Source organism: Mesoplodon bidens, assembly GCF_964165515.1.
Source record: "Mesoplodon bidens genome assembly, chromosome: 19".
In the NCBI taxonomy this organism is placed as follows: Eukaryota; Metazoa; Chordata; class Mammalia; order Artiodactyla; family Ziphiidae; genus Mesoplodon; species Mesoplodon bidens.
The window spans coordinates 41,098,186-41,115,718 of NC_138179.1; the positions used below are offsets into that span (position 1 = coordinate 41,098,186).

The 17,533-nt window shown below is 57.6% G+C and overlaps 2 protein-coding genes across 5 annotated transcripts; one reads left to right on the plus strand and one right to left on the minus strand.

Moving 5' to 3' along the window:
• Positions 1-2,357: 2,357 nt before the first annotated feature.
• On the plus strand, positions 2,358-6,265 carry SYNGR2 (synaptogyrin 2). Of its 2 annotated transcripts, XM_081218346.1 has the most exons (4): positions 2,358-2,491; positions 4,366-4,603; positions 4,949-5,088; positions 5,178-6,265. In XM_081218346.1, exons 1-4 carry the CDS (start codon positions 2,393-2,395, stop codon positions 5,373-5,375), a joined length of 675 nt encoding a protein of 224 aa, XP_081074472.1. In that variant the 5' UTR covers positions 2,358-2,392; the 3' UTR covers positions 5,376-6,265. The 2 variants fall into 2 exon arrangements, with proteins under 2 accessions (XP_081074472.1, XP_081074473.1); XM_081218347.1 differs by lacking the exon at positions 4,949-5,088.
• Positions 6,266-7,334: 1,069 nt separating this feature from the next.
• Positions 7,335-17,279, minus strand: TK1 (thymidine kinase 1). Of its 3 annotated transcripts, XM_081218343.1 has the most exons (7): positions 17,151-17,279; positions 17,015-17,046; positions 15,861-15,971; positions 13,512-13,605; positions 8,764-8,853; positions 8,340-8,459; positions 7,335-8,250 (listed from the first exon to the last, which is right to left on the minus strand). In XM_081218343.1, exons 1-7 carry the CDS (start codon positions 17,214-17,216, stop codon positions 8,050-8,052), a joined length of 714 nt encoding a protein of 237 aa, XP_081074469.1. In that variant the 5' UTR covers positions 17,217-17,279; the 3' UTR covers positions 7,335-8,049. The 3 variants fall into 3 exon arrangements, with proteins under 3 accessions (XP_081074469.1, XP_081074471.1, XP_081074470.1); XM_081218345.1 differs by lacking the exon at positions 8,340-8,459; XM_081218344.1 differs by lacking the exon at positions 17,015-17,046 and having other exon boundaries at positions 17,151-17,237.
• Between the last annotated feature and the right edge of the window lie 254 nt (positions 17,280-17,533).

The window sequence follows — 17,533 nt, forward strand, 5'->3', positions numbered from 1 at the left end:
GCAGCGGTCACCTCTGCCTCCGAACTTCTCACCTCCCCTGGTTCCTAAGACACTTCTGTCTCCTGGTCTTCCTCCCTGCCCCTCTGGTACCAAAGCTGTCTCCCCAGAATCACACCCCTGTCCCTCCCTCGAATAGAAACAAATTACTCTTATCTAAGTTTCAGGAGGAAGCAGCAAATAGAAAAAAAACAAGAACCAATTAGAACCAACTAGGCTCAAGATGGCGGAGGATTTGACTTCCAATAGATCTAGAGCCTTATTACACGCTCTATACGTTAGCTAAATGACACACCCACCAGCACCAGGACAGCTGGTGATCACCATGATGATGACCAGAAAAGCCCCTACAAGGACTGAAAAGGAGAGCTGCATCAGTTCCAGGTCCAAACCACACCCTGTTCTTGGATAACTAATGAATATTCCTCCCACTCATTCCAAACCCCTCCCTTTTACTCCAACCCTCCTATGTATTTGGTGTCTCCACCTGAATTGGGTTGAGTTGATTTGCAAACTAGGTTCCCGCTTCTCCATTCTTTGGCCATTGAAGAAAGCTGGTGCTCTTCCAGTCTCAGCACCCATTTTGTTATTGACTGAGCAAATCAAACCTCACTGGCTGAGATAGGGGCTCTCAGCCCAAGCTAGGACCCCAGTGTGGGTTTGGTTGACCAATTCACTAACACCTGGCCAGCCTCTTTGGTGGGCTTTGTCCAGGAGTCCTTGGCACTCTCCTTGTCTTACCTCTGTGCCCCCACTCCCAAGTCTGTCCCAGAGGCTAGGCTCACGGGCGAGCCATGTCAGCTCTCTGAGCCTCAGTTTCCCCTTCTATAACAGGGGGTATACAGATCAGGGGCCAGTACTTGGCCTCCAGGTGATTCAGTGCCCCCACCTTATTTCGTGGTGTTACTAAGCCTCACGCCCCTCCTCCTGCCCAGGGCACTGATGCACTTGCCACCAATAAAATTCCTGGAGGCCTTGGGAGGGGGTGGCTGGGAGGTGTGCTGGCTTAACCTGGAGTCTCAACTCCTTTGTCATCAAGGTCGTGACCAGAAGACGCAGGCTGGGCAGAGTCCCCAGGAGAGCCCCGGTCCTTGTCCCTTATAGAAGGACCCACCATTTGAAGAAATGAAATGAAGAAAAGAATGAAGAAAAAGCCCACCAGCCTGGATTCTTGGAGCGCTGGTGTTCATCAAATACTCATGGTGCTAGTTTGAGGGTTTTAGGATGGGGGGAGCTGTAGGGGGAAGGAGAGGTCCATAGGAGGAGGGGGCTCTGTGAGGGCCCCTCTCCTCACCGCTCAGCTGCTCGTCACCGTCCATCCAGGTCTGGGAAGACGGTGGGGTAGATGTGAAGGCCCAGAGGCGCCAGCCCACCCAGGGCCACTGCTTCCTCCCCCACCCCTGCTCCCCTCTTCCCTGGAGTGGCACCCCATCTCCTGGTGGCCCAGTCCTCTGGCTCCACTGCTCACCTGTCACCGTCCCACTCACCTGGAGGACTCTGGGCCCCACCTGGCCAGCACCCCCTCATTAATCCTTACCTGCAACTATGATGTCAGGGAGGAACTATGAATTCCTCTCTGCCGAGTCAGCCTGAAGCCCCTGGAGAGCCAGCCCCCCTCCCCACCCACACACACCTAGAGCCATCCCCGTTTGGACGCTCTGAACCATTTCCGGAAAGAATTGTATTAAACTCTGCCCCCTGCCGGCCACCCTGGGAACTTCGTTTCTGTCTGCACACCATCTTGGAGCCTGGAAGTCGGCCCTACCTACGCACGTCCCTACGTGGCCCGGGGGCCGGGCCCGGCTCGGGAAAAACTGGGAGGGGCGGTGGTCTCGACCACATCCCAGGCTTAGCTCCAGAGAGGAGGAAAAAGTGACAGGCCATGCAGGAAGGGGTCCAGGCTGTGGCCTGGGGTTTGAGTAGAATGGGGGAGAAGAGAGGAGGTGCGTAGGAGCCTGGGTCTTGGGCAGGTGGGGCCCAGACGGCGTCTGGCGGGGCTTCCTGGAGGCGGAGGCGGGAGTGCAGGGGCAAAGAGTGGCTGGAGCAGAGGGGCGGGCCCTCCTTGCGACCCTCTCTTTCTGGGGACTCTCTGGCCCTTTCCAGTCGCCCTGCGGACCAGCATAGCAGAGGGACGAGACCCCGGCCGAGAGGTGGGCTGGACAATGAGTCCGCGGCCGCTGGACGGATGTCGGCCGCTGGAAGCGCAGACCGGGCTGTCGGGGGACCCCTGCCGCTCCTGCACCGCCGCTCGCCTTGGGCGGACTTCGCCCTCGGTCCCTGGAGTGGTGCTTGGCCACGCCCCTGGGGAGGAGCCGGGCCGGGGGCGGGGCGGCAGGCTGGCTCCTCAGCAGTCCGCGGCTGCGGCGGCGGCGGCGACGGCGACGGCGACGGCGACATGGAGAGCGGGGCCTACGGCGCGGCCAAGGCGGGCGGCTCCTTCGACCTGCGGCGCTTCCTGACGCAGCCGCAGGTGGTGGTGCGCGCCTTGTGCTTGGTGAGCCGGGGTGCGGGGCCTCGGGGAACCGACTTCGTTGCCAGGCCGGGGGGAGTGGGGCCGCTGCGAGCCTGAGAGCGCGACAGGTGGTGGCGGCCGAGGCCCGGGGGTGGGAGCGGCGCGCGTAGGGCGGGCGAGCGGCGCCCGGGACCCTCCAGCCCCTCACCCGCCGGGCCCCGCCGTCCCCCGAACCCAGGTCCCGCCACCCCCCACCTCCCAGCCCGGGCGCGGAACGGCCGGGCGGCACCGCGGGGAGCAGGCCCGTCGCCCTGCTGGCAGTGGGAGGAGTTTGAGGCGGCTCCAGGACAGGTGGCCGGCACGCCGCGACTCCCACCCTGGGGGAATTCATCAGGAAGGGGCTTTCCGAAGCCACGTGGGGTGCGTGGGGTTGGGGGGCAGCCTGGCGCCCGCCCTGGCGCCCTGAAATAGTCTCTCTTCCACTCAAGAGCAGCCCATGGGTCTGCTTCCCCATCCAAGATCAGGTGACCCCAGGATGTTCCCCTCCATGTGAGCTGGATGGGCGCTCCAGTACCAGGTTACCGGGGGTGGGGCGTTGGTGGGAGGTCCCATGCTCTTGGACAACCAGAGCCCAAAGCTGAACAAGCTGTCAGCCAGCCCGCAGGCAGAGGGCTGGGCATGCGGCACCCACACCACACCTGCCCCTGCCTGGGACTGGAGCCCTACGAGTTGCCCTGGTGACACCCTCACCCCCGCTCTGCCTGACTGTGGGGTCTGACCCCAGGAGCAGATGCCCACGTTTCGGGATGGCAGTGCCAGGAGTCAGGCTGGCACACTGCTCCCAGCATCCGGAGTTCCGGCTTCATCTCCAGCTGGGGGTGGGGCTTGTGACTGCCAGCTCCAGAGCCTATTGAGAGGGCCTTGTGCAGGCAGGCAGGGCAGGCTGGGGAGAGGCCTGGGCCGGTCCCAGAGGGAGCCAGGCGTCCAGACTGTCCCGGGTCTGCTGACATAAGGCAGGGATGAGCGGTGGCCTTTCAGTTTGGGGCGGAGACAGGTGACGTGAGGCTTTTCGCAAGGGCCTGGAGCCCCTCCCAGAGCTCTGGCTGTTACACCCCCTCGACCCCCACCCCAGTACATCCAGGGGTCTGAGTGCAGAGCTGTGTCCACAGGCCTGCTGGGCAGACCAGCTTGAGGTGCCCTGTGTGGGTAGGACCCACTATGAGCGGGAGGCCAGCTGGGGTTCCCTGGGAGGGCAGGGGCCAGGATGCCAAAGAGGCCAGAATTCCTTGTAGGAAAAAAGCTGGCCAAACTGGGGAGCCCAGCAGGGAAGAGGTGGAGGGGGCTCCAGGAGGTGGGGGTCTGGGGACACTATTTCGGCTCGGAGGCATGGCTTTCCTGAGGTGGGAGGAGTCCTCCATCACTGGGTGTTTAGGTAGAGGCTGGGTGCTGTAGAGGTGACTCAGACAGATGATGGGGGTGAGACTCCAAGCTTGGGTTTCTATGACTTTGTGACCCATCCTGTTTAAAACTCACTGAAAGTGGGAGTGCTTTAGGTTGGGTGATTGACCTTAATCTTCAAGTACCTAACCACCAGTACCCATCCTCCAGGCAGACAGCTGGGCGGGCAGTCCCCTCCCAGGAGATCCCCTCCGCTCCCCACCATCCCCAGTCCAGGAATCCCCGGCCATGCCCCTCGTGACTTGTGACTGGTGTCTGGAGATAGCCCAGGAGAAGGGAGAAGGAGGGGCTCGCTCCCCAAGTTCAGAAGGGGCTGGGACACCGACCTGGAGCACGGGGAACAGCAGGAGCACAGCAGGCCGGTGTCCGACTCCCGCCAGGGCCCCACTCTGTGCGCCACCTGGGGGGGTTGTCCCACGAGGGTAGCAGTCACTCAGCCCTTCCCGACTCCCCCTCAGGTCTTCGCCTTGATCGTGTTCTCGTGCATCTTCGGTGAGGGCTACGTCAACACCCACGAGTCCCAACAGCCGTACTGCGTGTTCAACCGCAACGAGGACGCGTGCCGCTTCGGCAGCGCCATCGGGGTGCTGGCCTTCCTGGCCTCGGCCTTCTTCTTCGTGGTCGACGTCTATTTCCCCCAGATCAGCAACGCCACTGACCGCAAGTACCTGGTCATCAGCGACCTGCTCTTCTCAGGTATCTGCCGGCTGCACCTCCATTTGATCTTGGGGTGAACAGGAGCGGCAGTGGTCCCAAAAGCTCTAGGGTGCTGTGGCTGCAGGGCTTGGGAGGGGTGGGAGCAGCCCCAGGTCCCCAGACCTCCCAGCAGACAGGCTGGCACGCAAGGATTTCTCACCGTCTGCTGAAAGCCTCCGGAGCTGAGTGGGACTTGGAGCAAGGACTCCCAGCATGGCATCCTGTCCCCACCCTGGCTTCTGCATCAGTGCCCTTTACACGCCCGGAGGCTTCTCCCTCCCAGGAGGTGCCTGCCCTCCTGCCTCCTCCGTGGAGCTAACCCTGCCCTCCTGGCCTTCTCCCCAGCTCTCTGGACCTTCCTGTGGTTTGTTGCCTTCTGTTTCCTTGCCAATCAATGGGCAGCCCCCAAGCCGGAACATGTGCTGGTGGGAGCCGACTCAGCCCGGGCGGCCATCACCTTCAGCTTCTTTTCTGTCTTCTCCTGGGTAAGTGGACCAGGACGGGCCAGGGTCCTGGGGTCTTTGGTGAAGGGTGGTGGAGGGCTGAGGAACCCAAACCTCGGGGCTCTCTGCAGGGCGTGCTGGCCTCCTTGGCCTACCAGCGCTACAAGGCCGGAGTGGACGACTTCATCCAGAACTACGTGGACCCCACTCTGGACCCCGGCACGGCCTACGCCTCCTACCCAGGCGCGCCTGTGGACAACTACCAACAGCCGCCCTTCACCCAGAACGCCGAGACCACAGAGGGCTACCAGCCGCCCCCCGTGTACTGAGCTGCGGCCGGGGATGGTAAGGGGAGGAGGGAGGGCGCCTGGGGGGCCTCCCCTCTTCCCGGACTCCTCCCCGGAGGCTGGTCTCCCAGAGCTGCCGGCCCCGCTCGATCCACCTGGCGCCTGTCGGAGCTGACGCACGGCCTGGAGAGAGAGCCCCTGCCTCCTCATCCTGGCTGCTGGCCTCAGAGCCTCGGCCTGTGCCCCAGGGGGCTTCACCCACCACTCCTCGAGGGCATTTTTTAGGGAAGGGTTTTTGGTTGGACAGGTTTTTTCATTGCTTTTAATGATCCCCAACCCCGCCTGGAGTAGCTCCAAGGTTTGACAAGTGCCTTAGCTTCTCTCCAGCCTGAAGGAGCCGGGCCACGTGCAGGCCTCGGTGGCCACCGCCATCTGGGGGTCTCTGCCAAAGATGAGGCTGTGGGGCCTTCCCCCCGCTCTGCTGCTGGCGCTGGGCTGGGGCTCCTTTCCTCCTCACTCAGGTTCGTTCTGCCCCCAGCCCCCTGCCCCCTGCCTGCTCTGCGAGCGGCAGCCCGTGCTCACTGCTGAAGTGTCTGCTCGCTTGGATCTGGGCTCAGGACTCTGTGCCAGTGCCTCTGGGTCACCTTCCTGACAGCCTAGGCGCAGGGCTGGTGCCGCCCCCCGCCAGCGGGCTCGGGCGGGCAGCACTGTCTCTGCTCCCACCCCTTGGCCGCAGGAAGGGGCTTTGCCTGATGACAACACCCAGCTTTATGTAAATACCCCACCACTGTTAGTTGGGAGGTGTGGGGCACACCCACAGCCCCCAGGCTGCTCTGAATGTATCACAGAGCCTTGGGGGAAGATGCACAGCACCCTTGGATTCTGTTAGACTAATTTTGGAGATGAAATAAATGTTTTTCTCATTCATAATCTCCACTGTCATGGGTGGGGCCTCTGTCTGTCTAGGGGTAGGAGGAAGAGAAATTCCACCCTGAGGTACACCCTCTGGCCGAGGTCTTACGGAACCTGTATTTTGAACAGAGTTGCGGCAGTCTGGCCCTCCAGTGTGCCTAGCAGCTCCACCCCCCCCCACCAGCCGACTCAGGGTCTCATTGCTCACGCTGCCCTCCATCAGCATCTTAAAATAGTAACTGTGCTCAGCCTGTAAACAACATGGCTTTTCTGGGCCGCTCTGCCAGGGTCCCGGCATGCCCCTGGAGGGGCAGGGGCCCTCTGCTTCCCGTAGACAGGACTCAGCACCTCTGCAGCCTCTTCCCGACACACAGGGGGCCGGCCTGACCACCCAGCCCGCCCAAGGGGACAAGCCCGGCTTAGGCAGGAGGCCAGGGCCCCCAGGGCAACTCGGGGCTTCCCCTTTAGAGCCCAGACAGGGAGCTGTCAAAAGTGGGCCCCAACAGTTTCAAAATCCTGAGTAAAAACTAATAGGGTTTGGGAATTACGGTCTCATCACTGTACTGCACCTCTGTAACCTGGGACCAACCGCGAGCAAAGGGGAGGGAGAAGCTGGGGCGAGGGTGGGGAACCCGGACCCCCATCTGCATGGGGCACACCTACAGCCCAGGCTCACCCCACCCACACCCGACCTGGCGCACTCTTGCCTCCGTGTAAGCTGCCCACAGCGTATTTTCTGAGGCACAGCAGAGCTGGTCTTCTTGGCTCCTGAACTGTCAAGTGTCTGTTTCACAAACAAAACCTGACCTCACAGCCCCATTTGGCAGCACAGACCAAAGCTTCATCTTTCCAACCTGGGCCCCAGGCTCCTTCATCTACCCATCTTGACCTGAAACCTGCCCAGACAGAAGAGCAGGCAAACATTCCTCTCAGGACACACTTCACGATCATTTCTCAGTTAAAAAGCGTCGTGGCTAAGAGATCAGTAGTACTAGAAAATGATTTGAAAAGAAATCCCCACACCTAAATCAGGTCAGAGCTGTCTCCAGTGAGACCCGGGGAATCCCAGACAGTTAAAGAGAAATACGCTTTCATCAACCAGTACATTTTAATATTAGTTATTAATTTCATACACTACAACAGAAAAATCACAGCCCCTGCTTTAAAAGACAAGCCTCTGGGATCTGAGCCCCAGCAGGGTGTCACCCACGTGGAAGAAGCTGTAATTCTGGAGAAAATGATCGCCAGAGCAGGAAGGGCTTTCGGCCCAAAGGGAAGTAAGAGAGAACAAGTCCAGCCATCCTCAGAGGGGCCAGGAGCCCCCCGTGCCAGGCATGGGGACTAAAGTCTTTGCACGAGAGGAGGCTCGGTGCTGAGCCAGAGGTGCTGGTCCCCCGACTTCCCAGTGAGAACAGAAACTCAACAGCAAAAGCCACAAAGGGGGAAGAAGCCAGGAGCACCGATGTCACAGGAGCTTGCGCCTCCGGCCTCACCCCTTGGAGAGGGAGGAACTCACGTCAGCAGTGGCCAGACCCCACGCCGGCCTGGGGTGGATTGTGAGTAGCCTGGGAAGGGAACTGAGAGAAGCCGGCAGGCAGGCAAGGAGGGAAGTGTGATGTGCAGACCACCGGCCCGTGGCCCTTGGCCGGGGAAGGGGTGCTGGTGAAACTTCACCCCCCCCACCCCCGCTTCCTCCTCCGAGAAGGCCGGGCAGCACACAGGGGGCAGGCGTCCGCTAGGGGGCAGCAGCAGGCACGGGAGCCGGTGGCCGGTCAGCGCCCATCCTGGGTGTGGGGCTTGTGCCTCAGTTGGCCGGGCTGCACTGCAGGATCTGATGAGGAGCAAATAGCTTCCTGGCTCCCGTGGCCTCCCCGAGCTTCCCCAGCACTGGGCAGTTCTCTTTATTCTCTTTGCTGTCCAGCCCGGCAGGCTGACCCGAGGCCTTCTTGAAGTAGCAGAGGCGGCACACGGAGTGGTACTTGTCCGCTCCTCCTATCACCTCGACCTGGCCATGGAACAGGAAGCACCGGCAATGAGCGGGGACACAGCACCACCCCCTCCCCTCTACCCCTTGGAGAAGGCAGGAGGGGCCACCTCTTTCTCCACGCCCAGCCTCTTGGTGTAGGCGGCCTCTCGGAAGCACTCCATGCACACGGCCGTCAGCTTCACCACACTCTCGGCCAGGGGCACCAGGTTCAGGATGGTCCCGAAAGCCTGTATTCCCATGGAAAGACTGGTGTGCACTTACCTCACCGGGTGGGCTTTTCCTTGAAACCCTCTGATTCACAGCCCTGAAGCCAGGAAACTAGGCCCTGACCTTGCTTTCCCCCAGAGCACCAGCCCCTGCAGCAGGCGGCCTGGTCTGGGGCAAACCAGGGAGCTGGGTCTGGCTCGCCTGAGTGCCTGGGCTCTGGCACAGTCTGGTCATCCAGGGCGCGGTGAGCTGTCCGTCTGTGCACAGCCCAGGCCCCTTCCTCCCTCCTGGGTCCCATCCCGAGACCTGGACCAGACGCCTTACCTTCCTCTGGAAGGTCCCATCCAGTGCAGCCACAATGACGGTCTTCCCGGCATTGGCCATGGTCTCGCTGAACTCCACGATGTCTGGGAACTGGAAAGGGTGAGAGGAGGAGTGAGCTTCCGCCCTGGGCAGCAGCTTCCAGGAGCCACGAACACGTGGCTGGATCCAACAGCTCTGGCCACCCGGATCGGTGTGGAGCGTGAGAATAGGGTGGCCCCAGCACCCCCCACCCGGCACGCAGGCTGCACATCCGCAGCAGCCCCAGTCGCTCCACCATCCTGCCAGCTTTCCATGGCAGAACTGGGCCCCGCTCCAGGCCAAGCACCTGGAACTGTCACTAGGAGAGGCAGTCTGCTACCGCAGTGGTCAAAAGCCCAGACCAGAGGCTGCCTTGGGCTTGAACCATGGTCTTGGTTGGACCCATTAGCTGTGACCTTGGCAATGACTTCACGTTTCTGAGCCCAAGAAAAGGCAAGGATGGCCCTTGGTGTTTAAGGATTAAGGACCCTCGAATAATTTATGACATATGCTATTTGGCTGAGAGGTACGCTCTGTGTGTTTGCCTTTTTTTAAAAACATAATGTGCTGTGTGACGCCTTGAGAAGGGGTGAGGGTTCCACTGGCCACTTACGGAGCAGGATGGCACAGCACACCCTTCTAAATACAGGGCCTGAAGAAAGGTCACTTACTTGGTAAATCAAATTTCAAGTGGCTCAGGGCGAGGCTGCTACTTAAATTCTTTGGTGAACTTTCACTGGTCAATCATCTATCTAGATAGGTCTTTGGGTTGGGTGAAGTGGGAAGTTCTTGTGTTTGGGCAAAGGGTCTCTCTCCAGGCCGCTAATGTAGGTGCAAAGTTACCAAGACCTGAGGGCTCGGCAAGACGAGGACCAGGAGAGGGGTTAGAAAACCTGGATCAGTTCCAGCGGGATTCACCGAAGCCAGATCTGACGGCCTCTGCAGGGCTGCCGAGCCTGAGCTACGGAAACAGCACCTCCCACCCAGAGGCTCCAGCCTGGCTCCAGGTGAGGCCCCTCTTCTTCTCTAAAGGACTCATCACAGGTCACAGAAATGCAGCCCCCAGCCTGCAAGGAGCTGTCAGCCAGTGCCCTCCACCCCTACCCCCATTGTCACAAACAAAATGGTTTCCAGACATTGCCAGATAACCCCCGGGTAGGGGCCGGGGGAAAGCCGCCCTGGGATGAGCACCCCCTGCGTCTCTCTCCCTGCCAAGGCCTCATCAGATGTGGGTCTTTCCACACCAGGGTTTGGGGACCTCTCAGGGTCCTTGGCCTTGCCCGCTCTAGCGATGCCCACCATCAGAGACTTCAATTCTTCCACTTAAACTTTGTCCCCTGTTCACATGCCACCCCTCCCCCACCCAAACACTGAACCCTGGGCCCCCAGCTGGGATTCCTGAATGATCGAAGGTAAGGTCAGAGCTGTCTGCAACATCCCAGAATGCCCACTGGTAACCAACCACATTACTGACGTTTGTTTTTATTGCCACTAAATTTTTTAGGTTATGTTATGGGTTGAATTGTGTCCCTTCCCACCCCCCAAATCCATATGTAGAAACCCTCACCCCCAATACCTCAGAACCTTATTTGGAGAGAGGATCTTTGCAGAGGTATCCAGTCATAAAGTAGGTCAGTAGGGTCACACTCCAGTATGACTGGTGCCCTTGTAAAAAGGGGAAATTTGGACACAGAGAGGGACAGACACAGGGAGCAGATGGCCACCTGCATGCCAAGGGGACGGGACTGGAACAGATTCTCCCTCACGGCCTCAGGGGGAACCCACCCTGTCCACACTTTGACCTTGGGTTCCCAGCCTCCAGAGCTGTGGGAAGTAAATGTCTGTGGTTTAAACCGCCCAGTCTGTGGTACATGTCACAGCAGCCATAGACTCTAATACAGGTTACATTCAAAGCGGAACTTCAGAGGACCTAGTAAACGTAGGGTTTTCTTGGTAGACAAAAATGTTTACCGCACGGGATCCAGGTAGAAGAGTAACGGGGGGTTTCTTGATGGTGACAAGTCTACCCATTTGGTTCACCTGCCGATCCAGCACCTGGGCTGACCTGCTGTGAGCCACTTCCTGAACAAGGTTTGATGAGGGGAGAGGACCGAAAGGGGAGATCAGGAAGCCAAGAAGTAGTTTCACCCTCGTCCTTATCTTGCGGAGAGGTGGCGCCCTCATGATGCACGAGGGAAGCACCCCGGCCCTGGCCCGGTGGAGGCCCGGCTTCCTGGCAGCCAGGCTGGTGCTGAAGGCGCGAAGGCCACAGAGGACAGGAACGAAGGGTGTGACAGTGAAGCATTCAACCGTTCCACCATGAATGGTAAAGACCAAATGAGATGCACAGACCAAATCCAGAGGCAAATAGACAGGGAAGAAATATTTACAGCTTGTGACAAACTGGCACCGATTACATCATGTCCTGTAGAGGAAAGATCAACCAAGAGAAGGAGGCAACTTACAAAAGTAGAAACACAGGGAAAACGATGTCAGCCACTGGAGTAACAAAAGAGAAAGGCAGTTGGAACAGGATGTGTGTATGCAGCCGCCACCACCCTGCCCTCCACCGCCCTCCGCCGGGGATTTCCACAAAGACCCAGATGCCTCTCCCCCGCCCTCCCCCTCCCCCCCTCCCAGCCGTCCATGCTCCTCCAGCAGAGGAGACGCCCTGGGCGGCTTCCAGTCTCTCCCAGGGTTAACGCCAAAGTCTTTCCCGCTGACCTGGCCAAAGCCCCTGGCCTCCTGGCTGCTCCTGAGACATGCCCAAAAGCACAGTCCTGACTGGGAACCTTCACCCCGCGTTCCTTTTGGCCCCTTTCTGACCGTCCCCATAAAGCACCATCCTCACCTTAGCTCTATCCCCTCACAGTGCCTTTCTCCCCCGGTTGCCACCACCTTTTACCTATTTCTCTTACCCAACTAGAATGTAAGTGCAAGGGCGAGACCCTGGCTGTATCCCCAACACCTAGAACATTGCTGCCACACAGCACAAGCTCAGAAAACACTGAATGAATGAATGAGATCGGTCCCTTGACCAGTGATTCTACTTAGTAGCTAAACCCCAATACACCAGACGATAGCCAGGATGTCCACACACACGTCCGTCACAGCCTGTAAGTGCCACACCCAAGGGGCCAGCTCATGTAAGACATGGTACGTTCATAAGGATAGGTGTTTGCTGATGAGGAAAAAATGGTCACAACACGTGATATGAGCCCGATCTATAAATACAAACTTCCGACAAGGCCATTCTGTGACCGTGATAGTCAAGACAAAACCAGACCCCTCCTAGGGAATTCCCTGGTGGTCCCAGTGGTTTCCGCACTCTCACTGCTGAGGGCCCGGGTTCAATCCCTGGTCAGGGAACTAAGGTCCCACAGGCTGTGTGGACCCCTCCAGAAGCATGTGTGAGTACGGACAGAACGTGAACATCGTCTAGGCTACAATGTACCAAATGTCCCCTCTCCTGGCTAAAGGAGTCACTGCTGCTGCTTCGGCCTCCTTCTGGTCCACCCTCCCTATAGGTGAGGTTTAAGATGCTGGTCAGAATCATCTCCCTTCCCATGACACCGAATCAAGAGCCAAACAGCCCCCATCCTAATAACCAAGCCCTCTCTAATTAAGCCCCTCACCTACACCGTCCAGTTCCCATGCCGGGTGTCTCCCTGCAACAACAATCCCAAGTTGTTCAGTCCTGGTGGTCTCTGGACATAAGATGTCGGCAGTAAATTATGGACTTCCTTTTTATGTGCAGTCCTAACCTTTCCTAGATGACCCCTCTTATTACTGTGATAAAACAGAGATAAGACCAGGGACTTCCCTGGTGGTCCAGTGGTTAAGACTCCGTGCTCCCAGTGAAGGGGGCCTGGGTTCAATCCCTGGTCAGGGAACTGGATCCCACATGCTGCAACTAAAGATCCTGCACGCTGCAACGAAGAGCCCATGTGCTGCAACTAAGACCCAGCATAGCCAAAAAAAAGAAACAGAGGTAAGACCAGCACTCGGGGTGACACTGTGAGGCTGGCATGCCCAGGATCCAGCTGCCCACCTACCACCGCACCCTCAGCTTATAGCGTGGGGTCTTCAGATATACCCCTCTCCCAGGGGTATAAATAAAAATATATATTTAAAAAAATTTTTTACAGTAGACAAAAAATTTGATTTCTAAACACTGGTGTATAGGGAGGGTTTGGTTCTCTTTTGCTCATTGTTGCTTCTTTTTTAAAAAATATTTATTTATGTTTGGCTGCGTTGGGTCTTCGTTACCGTGCTTGGGCTTTCTCTAGTTGCGGCAAGTGGGAGCTACTCTTCGTTGCAGTGCGCGGGCTTCTCATTGCGGTGGCTTCTCTTGTTGCGGAGCACGGGCTCTAGGCGCATGGGCTTCAGTAGTTGTGGCGCACGGGCTTAGTTGCTCCATGGCATGTGGGATCTTCCTGGACCAGGGCTTGAACCCGTGCCCCCTGAATTGGCAGGAGGATTCTTAACCACTGTGCTACCAGGGAAGTCCTGTAAATTTTTTTTTTTTAAGGTACAATAAATTTCATATAACTGTAACACAGAAAGCAGTAAAGGGAATTCAAAGGGTATTCAGACACTAGTTAAAGCAAGTTAACAATGTTTACCTTATAAAAATTTCAGAAATTGAACCAATAACCTCCAAATTAGCAGAGGAAAAAGGGGGACAGTTGAGTTCACAGGAAGAGTCCTATCAGGACAAGTCAACTTACAAACTGCCCTTCGTCGATGCCTATAACAGCCACGCCCAGGGCCTCCTGGGCCACATCCCGGAGCACGCAGGCTGGCAGGGCCTCCATGGTGTTCCTGGGGACAGAAAGCCAGAGCGTGAGCAAGACAAGGGAGCCCGAGGAGACCAGGAACCAGAATGAGGGGCCAGGGAAACGGTCTCATGACCACCCCCTACCTGCAAAGCAGGCTGAGATGTCTGCCCAGAGCTTTGAGAAATTAGCACCTGTGGGAAGGCATCTGGGGAGAAGAGTAAAGGCCTTTGTTTGGAAAACCAGTTATTCAACAAGAGCTATTTCACTTCACGCTTTGGACTGGAAATTAGCAATGCCCAATGTAAAGTTCAACCCAGATGCAAAGCACTTCTCTGCTCTGCTTAGTGTGTGTGTGTGTGTGTGGGGGTGTGTGTGTGTGTGTGTGTGTGGTGGGGTGCAGACAGTGTTACTTCATCAGGTACAGTGCCTGGGGCCCATGATGCTTTGGGGATGAATGAAACATTTTAATTTCTTTTAAAAATCAGAATAAATGTAACTCAATCTGGATTATCTTTGTCTTTATATCAATACAGTCATAAATTATAATTTTTTATTTTTTTCTTTATAGAGGAAGGGGCCCATGAAGGCAGAAAGTACCCAGGGCCCATGAAAGTCCTACCATGGCCCTGGGCAGACCATTAGCACCAGAATCTAAGACTAGGAGCCCCGTGCCCCAGCAGAGATAAGCCACGAACACCAACAAGCAGTGCAGTGACCCAGAATTCCCTCCGTTTGACTCCTCTGGCTGATTAAAGGATTTCTCAGAGATCACAGAGCTATTAACTGGCAGAGTCAGGATTCAAATCCGCATTCATACTGCCGCCTCGTGGGTCCTGAGGGGAGATTCCTACCCAGCAGAGTCTGAAAGTGAAAGGCCGTGTGTGGAAGTGTTCCAGTGCATTAAATGACACGGTGGACCCCACGCTGCCCCACAGCCAGGCCTTTTGGAAGAGGAATGCTGTTCTTTGTCTTCTGTTAAAATAGTTTCTATGTTTTTCTGCAATGTTATTTTCTTCTGTTTCCATTTTTTGCCTGCTCCCCTGAACTACCCTTCCAAGGAGCTAGGAGTTTCCTGACGGCTCTGCAGTTTTGCAGCTATATATTTATATAAAACTTTACAACTACTGCTTAGTGATTATCTTGCCGTGATCCTGCAGGCAACACAGTAAGCCGGTTCCAGCTTCAGCAAGAGCAGCGTCTCTGGAGCATTGTCACCCCTGCCAAGCGCTAGGCCTCTGCTGCAGCTCGTCTGGGCCTCTACAGCCCAGGTTAGAGAGGATCTGTGACACTGGGGCAGAGCCTGGATTCCACCCCCATCTGACAGACCCAGAAGCTGCACTTCTAATCTTCTCCACTGCTTTCACTGTCCTCCCCTGACACTCCCCGCGTCCTGAGCAGCGAACACCTATGTTTTAGGGATGAGAAAGCAAACTTGGAGATGTAAATGACCTGCATCAGGCAACATGTCCAGGAAACGTCAGTCAACGTTTAACTTAACTCCAAGTCCTGGGCCCTCTCCGCCTCACCACCTGCCCAGCTTCAGACCCCCCCCCACCCGCACTCCCACCCTGAAGCCACACACAGCACAGCCTTGATGCCGGGGGCTCAGGTGGATAAATCTGGAAGACGAGAAAGGTGTCTCAGGCTCCAAAACATCAGGCCCTAAATGCTGTACGGAATGGCAGGAGTGGTACTAAACTTAACCTCCCAACCTCAGGCTGCAGGCTGAAATGTCCACAGGACACAGGCAGATAAACATAAAAGGGGGATGCACAAAGGCCACAAGACAGAGTCAGCGAGGACAAGCCAACTAAAAACTTAAATAAAATTCAGCCTGCAGGGCAACAAAACCAGTCTGCAACCTCTACATAGGTCAAGAGCAGGGTTTCTCAACCTTGGCCAGACATTACTGACATTCGGGGCTGGATCATTCTCTGTTATGGGGCTGTCTGTGCATTGTAGGGTGTAGCGGCGTCCCTGCCCTTTACCCGCTAGTTGCCATCATGCCCTTACCTCCTCCTGTTGTGAAAACTAAAAAACGTCTCCAGACATTGCAAATAGACGCTAGCGGGCAAAATCACGTCCCGTTAGGAACCACTGGGCTAGAGCCCCAAGAAAAGCCAAGTTCTAGGGTACCTTGCCAAGCAACCTGGAAAGTTTGCAGATTTGAACGGTTCGCTGCCCGGCATCAGCATTATTAACCATCCTCTCTAAAGAGTTCTGACAGTAAGTTCTGTGACTCGTCACTGGGCTTCTCACAAAAGGTGTGGGGACAGGACAGAAGGGGCAGGGACTGACCGGTCATGCGTGGAGAAGTTGCTGCTGTAACGCGTGTCTTTGGCATATTTGATCACCAGGCACTTGTACTGGGCAATCTGGAAGCGACGGACCCGTCTCATCAGCTCAGTACTGCAAGGTAAGGCCCATGCATAAGTGTGGGCGAGGAAGACCCCATCAGCACAAGTCGGGTTCCCTACCGCCTTCTAGGGGTATACAGCCTGAGCCCCACCAGCGGATGGGAAGGCTGCAGGGCAGAGCGTGGGAAGGACCAGTGAGGACAGAAAGGGCCCACACAGAGAGTTCAGTCTAGACCCAGGAGGGAGGAGCATGTCTGGGCTGGAAGTCATTCTCTGTGGGGAGGGTGGCGAAGAAGGGCCCTCATGTGATTCAGGGAAGGGATGGGGGAGTGATTTTGTCGGGGGCAAAGCAAAGACCACATGCACAGGAGAGGGGTTCAGATTCCATTCCCAAGTAATCTCACCCCACAGTTCTGCACATAGCCTGAACTAACTTCACAGAACCTTTTGGTGCAACAAAGGACACGCTTTGTCTCTGAGTCCAAGAGCCCACCCTGAGCCCACCCTGAGAGCCTCACCATCGTGGGCAAGGGATTTGAGCTGGAGTGATCCCCCAGCGCCATATAGGAAGGGGGGCCAGGGGAGTTACTGGGGGCTCTCTGGGATTGGTTCTAGCACTTCAGGGAAGCAAAGGCACCAGCGCTTGACTCTTCAGTGTGGAGAGTAACTACGCTCCTGGGCCACCTAAGGAAACAGTCACACTGCGAGGAAGCCACGGATACTGCAGGGCGCACAGGGCCTGGCCACCGTAGATGCACCCTTCAGAGAGGGCTTTAGTGAGGGGCTAAACGGTAAGCAGCTGTGACCAGCTCCCGGAAGGAGCGGTGGTTGAATGACCCCAAGGGGAAGTGGTTCCGACCCGGACGGGAAAGGGAGGAGCTCCTCCTCCGGTAGGATCCCACGGAGGAGAGGCATCCGGGGCGCGAACGCGGGGGTCGGACAGTGGGGGCTGCTCTAGAGGCGGGGCTCTGAGAGGGGCGGCAGGCTCGGGGTCGTGGGGCGTCATGGGAGGAGGACGGAGTCCCGGGGATTGGAAGAGAAGCAGGGAAGTGGAGGAAGAGGTCCCGGCCCACCCCCGTCCCGCGAGGCCATTACCTTTTTCCTGAGAACATGGGTCCGAGAATCACCTAGGAGAGAAGGAGAGGTCACTGGGCCCCGGTGTGCACGGACACCCGGGCCCCGATCACGACTCCGCCCCCGCCTCCGCCCCGCCCCGCCCCGTGGCCCGCACCTGGATCTGCCCCCGGGTCTTGCTGGGGGAGCCGGGCAGCACGGTGGGCAGGTTGATGCAGCTCATGGTGCCTTCAGAGAGATCAAAAGTCGAGGACCCTCCTCCTCCTCCTCCGCCGCCGCCGCCGTCGCCGCCCTGCAGGCTCGCGCCAGTTCCCGCGCCGTGCTTCTTTATCCCCGGCGCGCGGGCCAATCGGGAGCCGGCGCCTCCGGCCCGGAGCCAATCAGCGTGCGGCTGTGGGACCGGCGGGAGATTTGACCTCAGCCCGCCCCCTCGTGGGAGGGACCGGGAACGCGCGCACCAGGCTCATCTCAGCAGGGCGGTGGGCGCGGCTCCCAGGGACGGGGCCTAACCAGAGCCCCGCCCTCCTGGCATAAAAAGGC

Coding starts and splice junctions, on each gene's coding strand:
- SYNGR2 (XM_081218346.1), top strand. CDS start 2,393: ATGGAGAGCGGGGCCTACGGCGCGGCCAAGGCGGGCGGCTCCTTCGAC. Junction 2,492..4,365: donor TGGTGCGCGCCTTGTGCTTG/GTGAGCCGGGGT, acceptor ACTCCCCCTCAG/GTCTTCGCCTTGATCGTGTT. Junction 4,604..4,948: donor CAGCGACCTGCTCTTCTCAG/GTATCTGCCGGC, acceptor CCTTCTCCCCAG/CTCTCTGGACCTTCCTGTGG.
- TK1 (XM_081218343.1), bottom strand. CDS start 17,216: ATGAGCTGCATCAACCTGCCCACCGTGCTGCCCGGCTCCCCCAGCAAG. Junction 13,606..15,860: donor AACTTCTCCACGCATGACCG/GTCAGTCCCTGC, acceptor TTCTGTCCCCAG/GAACACCATGGAGGCCCTGC. Junction 8,854..13,511: donor GCATCGACGAAGGGCAGTTT/GTAAGTTGACTT, acceptor CACCCTTTCCAG/TTCCCAGACATCGTGGAGTT.